Raw genomic sequence first — 11,084 nt, 5'->3', positions numbered from 1 at the left:
TCAGTTATATCCATTATGAAGCAGTAGCTACAATTTTACTTGGCCTGGGTAATGATGTCTGTTTGGTTTTCTCCTGTTCTGGATGCCATGTTTAATGTGGGGATTTTTCTGAACGACGCTGCAGGGATTCACATCTTTTCTGTTGCTGTAAAACTTTGTGAGGATTATGTTCGAAGCACTGTGAGCTGCTTCAAAAGGAGTTTAACTAATCTTTTTTAAATACATTTTTTTCATGCACATCAGCTGACAAAACCTTCACTCATATAAGGACATCTGAAACATTTATTTGGTTGAGCTTACAAATGCAAATGTCAAGATATTGCAAGATATTTTCTATACATGACATGCCCCAAAACATTTTTACTACAATTTCTTAAATAAAGAGCCTGATGAAAGGCTTAATGTCGCTCATATTGCTCATCTGAACTCCACCTGCCAGCTTATAAATCACCTGGAGACATTTTAATGCCTCTACATGTGACCGTTTCACCTGAAAAGAACAGAAATATTGTTTCAGTGAGTCATGGGTTATCAGGACCATTATTGTTCAAAAAATCCAAATATCACTTTATATCATGAATCTGGTTAAAGAGGCGTTTAAACCTCTTCCTGGGTTTGAGGAATCAGAATCAGAACTTTTTTTTTCATCCCAAAAGGAAATTTTGTTGCTAAATTCACTAAATTCTGCCTGAGATTTAGACGCATATTACATTAAATAGAAAGTAAAATTGAGAGTAAAGGAAGTTCAGAAGTTGAAACTGGGAAGCTGAAAATCAGGTCAACAAGCAGTTGGGTTCAGTCATGAAGCCACAGAGTTTTATTCATCTCCTGTTGGAGTTCCAGCTTTACATCTGCCTCTCCCTCCTATTGCACACACCTGTCTTAAAGACAGAGCTCATAAAATCTTTCAACATAACATTTTTTCCTTCATTTGATGACTGATTTCAAACATTTTTTATTTCTTTTGTTTTCGTTCTTGTAGAATGTCTTCGGGCTGATCGTCTCTGGGGCTTTTTAAAGTAACTGCAGGTCAGAAAACATGTCTCCTGGATCCGTGCACTTCTTCTGGCACACGCAGGACGAGATCCATTGCATCTTCCACTGAACGCTGGAGCCAGTTTTGCAGGTGAAGTTCACTTTGATCATGTGGGACTTGTTGGGGACACAGCAGCGTTTATCCTTGCAAACACCACAGTACGTGGGTCTGAACTTCTTGGTGCTGGTGCAGCCTGACAGGCGCAGTTTCTCTGCCTTCTTCGCCTGGAACTTTGGTCTGCACGTCTTCCCCTTTGGCACCTGGATGAAAAACTCTCGTTGGTGTCTTTATGAGTATTACAGGAGCAATATTCTTCATAAGCTACTTTCAGTAATTCAATATAAAAAGTGAAACTGGTTTTTATTGCAGAAATATTTTGTTGGTCCTACACATTAATGGTGAAAACTGCTGACTCCAGTTGTCTTGTGTTAAGATTCCTTGACATAAGACAAGCTCTTATATGTTGCCGAAAAGTTATTTGTAAGTTAGTTCAGTTTTATGTAAAGTATACTGTAATGTTTGCTCAAGAACATTGACAAAGAAGCTTGGTAATATTTAGTGATTTTTCACTGGAGTTCTGCTAATAAGTTAACTTGAGTTTCTGATAACCCACATTTTTTATCAGAGAATGATTTATTAGTCAGAGTGGATATTTAAGTTTCCTGAGAAGATCCGTTTCAGGTTTTCATAATCTTTTAGCCATAATCAACATACATTAATCAATATAAACGTTTGATTAATTCTTCTCTAAATATGTCATGAATTTCACCTTTTAAGTTGAATTGCTGAAACACTCACACTGTTCAATGATGCTGTAACACCCTGAGATGCATCGGTGTTGGAATTTATGATGTATTGGCACCAACATCGGTATCTACCGATATCAGTCATTTTCTAACATATTGATATCAGTCAAATACATAAAGCCAATATTTATCTCCATCTTGTTTTTGTTTTTTTACTGGAGGGGGAGAGAAGGAGGTCAGTGGTGTGGTATTTGTTTGGTCATGTGACAGTAATGCAGCAAAGGATTGTGGGGAGTCTAACTGAAGCAGTGTGAAGTCAGTGGTGTGACCGTGGAAGTAGGAATGAAACATATATAATATTGATTGTTGACCAATCAATATTGGCACTGATAAGCCAAATGTTCTTATCAGTGCGCCCCAACATCGTCACAATGAAAACACACGTTAACTGAGACGAAGTCATCACCTTGATGCTCTTCAGCAGATTTTTTTCACAAGGCCGCAGCAGACACAGGCGCCGATCTTTCCTCATCTCACATTTTGCGTTGTCGTTGTTGACGCGGACGGAGATGCCCAGTCCACAGGTGTTGGAGCAGGGGCTCCAGGGGGTCGTCTGGACCAGACAGCTCTTCTTCCAAGCTAAAGGAGGATCCCTGTAAGCCTTCAGTGTTATAGTTAAAGGGTGCTGTGTCACCAGCACCCTGTAGGGGGCGCTGGTCTGATTATAATTACAACAGAGATGGCAACTTAGGCTTGGGAATGTTTCATTGTGTAATACAGTAAGGTGAGAAAATTAGAACATTGCAAGACGGCCATTTTTATTTTTGTAGAATATTTGGACATGTAGGCATTTTTTCTTAACTTCAACCAGTTGAAAATAGTGAGAAGACTAATCAGTTTTAGGGCTGAAAAATTAATAATATTAACTGTGATTAACCTATTATTGAAATAATTGTCAACTAATTTAGTAATTGAATAGTCGTTAACTGGAGTATACAAGTTGAAAAAAGGCCCTCTGCTGAAAGAATGGCTCACTCAGAGCAGTAATTACATCAAACTGTACAAAAATATATATTTTGCATTTAAGCTGCTATCCAATTATGAATCTTTTTTTAAAAGTCACCAGCTCTACACTGTGTTGATGTTAAGTCAAGCAGAAACGGCTGATCTTTTCACATGTTGATGTTAGAAGTATTTTCTTTTTAGCTCCAAATGTTCAAGTGTTCACTAAACAAATGCTGTTACATTTTAGGCAAGACCATGCTTATTATTATTATTATTATTATTATTGAAATGTTTATTTGCATTTTTGTATGTATTTCTAATATTGTACAAAATAAGCCTTAGTGGCTAAATGAAAAGTCTGCAGAATGTGGGTTTTTTTGCCACGACTCTTATCATCAGAATAATTGATATAATAATTGATTACTAAAATAATCGCAAGCTATGGCACCACCATGTCTACATGGTTAGAGGATTATTACTTAGCATTTTGATGGACTTTTGTGTATTTAAAGCTCAGACTTCTCGTCAGTAGATACGTTGCTGAGTAGGAGATACTAGCTGCTCATGAGTCTCACAGGGGATTTAAATAGGCTCAAAATAATTTTAAATCAACCATTCTATTTTACAAAGATAACCTACAAATGGGGGACAACTTTCAACATACCCAAGTATGTTCCAAGGAGACCACAAGATGCTGAAAGCAGTTTCCAGAAGACCTCAAATATCATTATGTCTGACTCCATCATCCAGATTTCGGGCCTGATTTCTAGTTTCTAGCTGGAAAAACTGCAGTTTTGTTTCTCTTCAGCTGGAGGAAGTTATGACTCGTCCACATATTGATTTGATCTAATTGATTTGGACGGGTTCAATCACCTGATGACATCAGAATGTAGAACTGTGTGTCATCTGCGTATTTATGGTCACTACTCTTATTTCTTCACTCCAAAAACACAAAATCTTACCCAATATGTTTGGTTTGGTTTCTAGTGCAAATATCTTAGTTGACCTGAAATAAGACAAAACTAACGTAGAAGAAACTTTTCAAAAAGATATAGGAGGTTGTTTTAAGTTAATAATTCTTGAATATTTATTAAAATAAATCTAGTTCCACTGTCAGATTATTTCACTCATAATATGGCAAAAATGTCTTGTTATAAGTGAAATAATCTGCCAGTGAAACTGATCAATATTAAGGAATTATTGACTGAAAACAAATTCCTATATCTTGCTGAAAAATTACTTGTAAGTTCGTTTTGTCTTATTTCAAGTGAACTAAGATATATACATTAGACACAAGACTAACTGGGTAGGATTTTGTGTTTTTGCAGTGTTGTTGTAACCTGAACTAGTGGGAGAATGTAGATATTAAATAGAAGTCCCAGGATTACCATCGCTTCAGAAAACGATCAGTCTTCCTCATTATGATCATTTCCTCAACGTTGGAAATCCAGCTCCAATCATCTCCAGCCAGTTCCAGGCCAGTTACTCTGAACACACACCTGTCATGTATGTGGTCTCCTGCTGGTGTTTGCCGGGGTTTGGGCCGTTGCGGAGGCCGGCCGGTCTGTTGCCCATCAGCGGCACGGGGCCCAGCAGGCCAGCAGGCTTCTGGATGAAAGCAGGCGTGCAGCCGATGGCTCCGGCGATGCATGTGCACTTATAGAGGGGGCTGGGCTGGAAGGTTTCCCCGTTCTCATAGTGGAGCCCATTCAGGTCACAGCCAACCGCCATCATGTCTGTTAGAGAGGGGAAATGCGTCAGGACTCCTCATGTGGTTTTGCCTTTGAGCTCAGGGCCAGTTCATTTTTCTCTTGATAAATACGATCCTTTGAAAATATGGAATGAGGTTTTCCACACTTAATGTTCTCCAGCAAACACATAAAGACCAGACTGAGTTTCATTACTTATGAGGATATAAAGTTAGTCTCCAGTCATTTCAGTGTTTGTTTTAACAAATTATTTAATCCTCATTTGGGATTAAAGTTTTAGAAAATGCAACTTTAGAGAACCCTCAACACACATTATGTTACGCTGTTGCATTATTTGTCAAAACTGCAGGGCGGACGCTGGTATGGGCCACTTTTCTTTCTTTTTTTTTTCAGCCATTTTCAACCTTTCCATACACAAGTCAAAAAAGAAAAAATATAATACTGAAAACACAAGATGAAACCAGTACAAAAATAGGTAAAGACTATTTAGATTTCCATTGATGGCAAGAACACAAAGTGTAGATTGAGAAAAGTGTAGCTTATTCTACATTCACTTTGTGATGCATAAAGCATCATCACATTCTTTCCTGTATATTTTTCTAAAACATAACTGCAAAGAACTCCAGCTGAGTCTGCAGACAAACCCATGAGAGTCAACATAATCAGACCTTATTGTATTTGTTTAGCAAATGACTTGAATATATATTTTTTAAAGAGTGAAAAATGTTTTAACTCGACACAACAATTATTCCCACCTGCATCCCTCAGACTGAAGAACATTTGTTTTTCATATTCATCCTGACCTTTAGTGTTTTTATTTAAAAAATTTTATTTTCTTGTTTGTTTCTTCACTTTCTGTACACCTGGGAAGGAGTTTATTATAGGATGTAAATTATCAATCAGTGTTGTACATAATCAACAACGCGTTGTTGAAAAAGAAAAAGAGCCTTTTACTGCATCTGGAAACACATGATATCACATTCATTCACCCAACCATCCGTTGTTATTGCCTCTGATTCAGGGAGCGCGCTCCACACAGTTCAGTGACTCACACCAGATAAGGAGATTTAATTAAGAATTAGTCACGTAATTAGTTATGTGACTGATTCGTAATATTTTAAAGCATGTGGTGTGAGAAATATTTCATTAGTTGGATAAAAATAATCTGATGCAGTTCTAATTCATACAGTTCTCTTCTGTGTTAGTTTCATACGAGTTTCTCCAGATCTCCACACTATAACTCATATATGGAAGACCATAACATTTAAGGGATTTCTTATTTACAAAATATGTTATTGTATTCGATAATGCAATAGGTGTTGACATTTTAGCTTTTACATCATCAATATGAGCCCTCCTATGCATCACCCCCAAAAATCAGATTTCAATCTGATTTTATGATGGAAAACAATTAATCTGTGACTGACATGGCAGGATTAGATGAGTTTAACAGTCTGATAACAGTAGATCTTTATCACATGCATGTGAACAACAAACATCTCTGGAATGTGTCTGATGTAAAGATAGCAGAGAGCTTCTTTGAAACTCCCCACAGAGTAATATATCTAAAAAAAATCCCCGCAGGTTTTTTTCACACCAGCTTGTTTTTGCATTGGTTTCCAGCTGAGCTGCCCGGGGCCCAGCTCTGTTTGGGCTTCACCTGTGCTTTTCGCTCTTGACGGTTTTCATCTTGACATTCCCACAAAACCTGTGTCAGACTGTGTGTTCATGTGTATGGAAATATTCATATATAAAATACAACTAAGGGATCGACCAACACTAAGTTATATAACTGTGAAGTGGAGGACAAGTGATACTTTGTTCACTAAATTATTTACAACTTAGAATCTGAATAGTGTGGTGTGCATCTGAATTGTGATGCACAAATGATTCATTGCTTGTGAAGAACTGGAAGTGGACTTCTCATGGCTTTCTTCTTGCCATTTATTCATAAAAATCATATTTGGGGTGAAACTAAAAGTTATCTTAGCAGCAGAGTTTTCTTTTTTTGCTGTGACTCTGCAGCTCCTTCAGTTCTTCCTGACTGATTTGCTGTGTTCTTCTGTCATTTAGGTGACTTAAAGGGACAGTATCATGTTTGCCATTTTTATAGCACAATGAAGTTATGGCTAGCTTCAGTTGTTATAAAAATGCTGCATATATCAAACATGATTTAAAAGAAATTTGACTTTGTAATTTAACACTTTGAAATTGGGCCTCTGTCCGTTTAAGACAATTTCGCTCTTTCTGAAACTCCGCCTTCAGGAAGTGGAGGAGCCGTTAGAAGGCAGCGCTAGGTCCAACCAGGTGTTTTGCACAGCTGGTCGCCATGGAGATTAAAGGATTTCTCCTGAAAGAATCAAGACAACACTCCATGTATGTTTGTGATGATGGAGTAACTTTATAACATGATGTAAAGCTCACAAAAGTTGCTTTTTACATGATGCTGCCTCTTTTAAACAGGACAATTGATTCCACTGGAGTAAAATGGACTAAACTGAAATGTTGCATTTTCCACATCTCTTCTTTTCCTGCCACTGTGTGTTGGTCTTTGACATAAAATCCCAAGAAAACACATTGAAGTTTGTGGTTGTATTGTCACAAACAGCAAGAAAAAAAAACTTCGAGGAGTGAATACTTTTGGCTCTGAAGCTGTCTTGAATGTGGAAAAAACAAACGTTGCACTATTCAATCAAGAATGATCTTTCTGATGTAACTGTGTAGAGCTCTGACTAAATTAAAGGAGAGACACTTACATGCACACACTCCAACCTCATATCTAGGCTTGTCTGCTGAGAAGTCACAGTACATGCCCTTGTGTGGGTCACACACATCCCTCTCATTGCAGCGCTCCCCTATCTGCCGCGCACAGCTTTTGCAGCAGCCGCAGCCGTCAAGGACGGAGCTCACTCCCGGGGCACAGTACTTCCTCTCAGCACACTTGCAAGGCCACTGGCAGAACTGCTGCCTTTCGGCCGGCTCCCGTCCTCCTCTGGGAGCCGGCTGTTGCCCGTTCCTCTGAGCATCACTGGTGGGCTGTGTAAAGAGGGACAAAACATTCATTAAGAACTGGTTTGAGTCAGTTTTTCAACACAACACTTCCTTCAGACGTACACTCTATGTGTGTGTTCACATCTATCCACCCTGTTGGTTTGGATCTTTTGTACAAGTGTGAATACTTGTGAATCCTGTGTGAACCAAACAACTGGACCTGAGGTGGTTTCTGTCCACTTCCAAGCAAACTCTGGTGCAGTTTGCTTCTGGTGTGAATACAAACTAACCTCAATCTGAGCCAGATTGTGGCTCAGATACTGGAGTTGACTAGGTGAAAGTTTCCTACACTGTAGTGTAGCATCTGAATCTACTACTGAGCTGATCCAATGTTGTAATATCTTTTCCAACACATTTTTATGACCTTTAACACACCTCGCTTTGATCCCATCATTCTGTCCAGGTGCTTAACTAGTTTGTCAGTGAGTGTAATTAAACGTGCTAAGAGCCTCTGATCTGAAATCATCATGTGACAGAACATTTCACTGTACATCTGTAAACTCTGCTGCTACATGCCTGATGCTCAGCCTGTCAGTCAGAAAGTAACACTACAAAGAGAGCAACTGCAGATTGCTCTGTACAGTTTATTGAAGATCCCTTGCTTTTGTTCAGTAAATCTACTGAAGGTTTAAGATTCCACAGCAGATAGCTGCATGCCCAAGAGATTTTCAGGCCGTACATGCAAAGACTCAAAACAGGCATGGAAGCATCCATTTAGTATTTTCTTGTCTTTTTTCTGTTTTTTTGTTTTTTTTATTAGGAAAATTTCAAAAGTCTGGCTTTCTATATACTTTGATAGAACAATTTTTTTTCCCAGAAGATGTATTCCAGGTCCTTTAATATACAGTACACTAGGATTGAAGGATTTCTTATTGTCATACCACCTTTGCTTGTTTGTGGTACACAATTTGGACTCAGGTCCCAGATTAAGAAAATTTACTACACAATAAATAAATAAATAAATATATTATTATTATATATTATTAAATGTATTTTATATTATTATTATTATTATTATTATTTTGCTATACTGTGTCAATGAAAATGTTCCCTCATTGCCAAACCAAAAGCATCTGGAGAAAGGGTTTGAATTAGGGCCGGGACATAAATGCGTTCATTTTGATTATTTATTTACATAGATCTGAACAGGTAAAAAATTTTGAAGGCAATTCATCTTATTTTTGTTCCTGTCGGAACCTTTGTATTTGAGTCTTCCTGGTACGCCTGTAAATCCGATGCACAAGCAGCATCCACAAACTGAGCGGTGGGTGACAGCCCGACCCCAATACTCGCACTCCGCCCTCTACGAAGTGTGTACTCAGAGTGAACATAAGGGTTTCGGTGCCAGGTTACAAGTGTGCAAACATCAGAGAATTGGAAAAACATGCCTCTGTTTCACAACCTGAAGTCCAAAATTGCAGACCAGTTGCTGTTTAGGCATCTGTACTGCCAAAAGTGGCAGCACAACTACAACAAGCAATCGATTTTAAATGTACACTGTAGATATTTCCTGCTTTCCAAAGTCCTTTCAGGAGATATTTGGCTGCTGAAAATGTGTTTTGTTGTGACACAATGACAGAATTTGATGTTATTCACATTATTATTTCAATACTTTACATTTGAAAACAGTTTTTTTGTGACAGCTTGCTCATATTTCCAAGATGACAACTTTTCATCACATGAAGATTTTGTCAAAAGATGCACATGTACTAAAGTGTACTAAAATCCAGTCCAACAGTCTTAAAAGCAGTTCCTCCTACTATGATTCAGCTAATTAAACATGTGACTAAATATTCAGCTGTTAACCCCAAAAGATCATTTTTGATTATGAATGGCTGATTTATAAACAAAATCTTAATGATAACTTTGTAAGGAAGAAAGAAACTCTGACTTTACTTCTCTATCCTGAGAAGAAAATATGAGGATATCTCTAAAGACTAATTCATTTCCCTCTAATTAGCTTGATTAAAATCTTAATCAAGTCCCAGCAGTAATGAAAATACATCCATATTGGTTATCTGGATGAAAGTTCAACACAGTCAAATCCCTTTACAGCGGTATTGAGATTTTTTTGTAATATATTATATTATATTTCTGAAACAGTCAAAGATAAAGTACGGAGCTGGATGTTGCAGTCTGAGCCACCAAACACACTGCAGCTGAGTTCTCCATCCTTCTGTTGCTTGTTTACTTAATGATATTGTTCCAGATGGGTGTCGGACTATACGTCTGTCATTCATATTTTGCTATTATTACAGTGAATATGCAAAACTGAGGCTCATGTCCGTCCTAGTCCTTGCTATTGTTCCCTCATAGTCCACTTCCTGTCAGTCTCCTGGTCTAAACAAATCAGAGACAGCATGCTGACTGAGGTATAGCACCTCCACCAATGGTTACACCCTGCAGCATCGCACTGACTGCTCAGAGGGTTTGGACCTGCAGCAACACAGACTGCTGCAGCAGACCGCTGACTTCTCAGCAGCTTTTCAACATTTGCGGCGCTGCATGGTTGTGGTCCGGCATGCTGCTGCTGCTGCTGCTGCTGCTGCTGCTGCTGCTGCTGCTGCTTGAGCTCCACTTCTGCTGTCAATTTTCCAAAGGTCACTGAGGGCTATGCCAAAAATCTGAAGCCTGTCTGCCGACTTCACTGAAAGAGCTCATTTGATGGTGTGAAAACGGATCTCCATGAGCTTTCACTACACAGACCTTAGAAAACGGCTTTAGCCCGCTTAGTCTGTTGAAAGACTGAACCCGGTCCCTGAATACAGCCTGCATGCAAACAACATGTTAGCATGTCTATGGCTTTCTGGATGATGATCAGGTTCTGATGCTATGCAGAGCACCAAAGCGTCTTTAAGCTGGTCTTTTTTGTTCAAAGATGAATGCTGAGTGATGCCATGTATCACCCATCAGAGATCCACTCTGTCAGTGACATGAGAGCAGAAAAAGATTTCTCTTCTTACCTGCTGAGCAAAGATGAGCACGAGAGAGCAGCAGAGAAGTGATAGCATCTCTTCAGTGTGAAGGCTGTGGTGAACGCCAGAGGAGGACTCACAGGGCGCTGAGGGAGTCGGACAGTGAGCTTCAGGGTGGACAGACTGGGAGAGGGAGAGTGGAATGGGGTGGGGTCGGGTCGGGCGGGGAGAGATTGGAGAGCCGACCTGTTGGGGAAGGGGACAAAGCGCCTCTCTGTCTCCTCTGCAAACACACCTTTCCTCGTTCTGCCAATCCAGAAGGGAAATATTTGTCTTCATAACTGCTGGGTGGCTCCCGGGCCGTCCAGCCCGGTCCACTTGTTTATTCTACGTCTGTGGACCTCGCTCAGATTGAGCTTGGTGAAAGAGCTAAATCTGTAATCCACGTTGCAAGGCTGCACATGCATACACCCAGGAATATTTCAGTAGAGAAGAGAGAGGCCTGTTTTCAGCAGAAGGTGCTGAACAAACTTGATGTCATGAGCAAAGTTCTTCTCATTAAAGCCATTCAGTCTTTTCTGGTTTGGTCGATTTGGTGCTAAAGCCATCTTAATGTGGAATG

At 39.2% G+C, this 11,084-nt stretch overlaps 1 protein-coding gene across 1 annotated transcript; it reads right to left on the bottom strand.

The window, feature by feature from the left end:
• Positions 1-264: 264 nt before the first annotated feature.
• On the bottom strand, positions 265-10,652 carry ccn6 (cellular communication network factor 6). Its single transcript, XM_028039615.1, has 5 exons — positions 10,511-10,652; positions 7,253-7,532; positions 4,287-4,523; positions 2,249-2,421; positions 265-1,296 (listed from the first exon to the last, which is right to left on the bottom strand). Exons 1-5 carry the CDS (start codon positions 10,556-10,558, stop codon positions 1,015-1,017), a joined length of 1,020 nt encoding a protein of 339 aa, XP_027895416.1. The 5' UTR covers positions 10,559-10,652; the 3' UTR covers positions 265-1,014.
• Positions 10,653-11,084: the final 432 nt, after the last annotated feature.

Source organism: Xiphophorus couchianus, chromosome 15 (assembly GCF_001444195.1).
Source record: "Xiphophorus couchianus chromosome 15, X_couchianus-1.0, whole genome shotgun sequence".
NCBI classification, from domain to species: domain Eukaryota; kingdom Metazoa; phylum Chordata; class Actinopteri; order Cyprinodontiformes; family Poeciliidae; genus Xiphophorus; species Xiphophorus couchianus.
Note: the sequence above shows the minus strand (reverse complement) of the source record. Positions and strands in the feature narration are given on the sequence as shown.

Excerpts from the sequence above, each read along its gene's own strand:
- ccn6 (XM_028039615.1), bottom strand. The coding sequence starts at position 10,558 with ATGCTATCACTTCTCTGCTGCTCTCTCGTGCTCATCTTTGCTCAGCAG. Across the intron at positions 7,533-10,510 it reads TGCTCATCTTTGCTCAGCAG|CCCACCAGTGATGCTCAGAG; the intron begins GTAAGAAGAGAA and ends CTCTTTACACAG. Across the intron at positions 1,297-2,248 it reads ATCTGCTGAAGAGCATCAAG|GTGCCAAAGGGGAAGACGTG; the intron begins GTGATGACTTCG and ends TTTTTCATCCAG.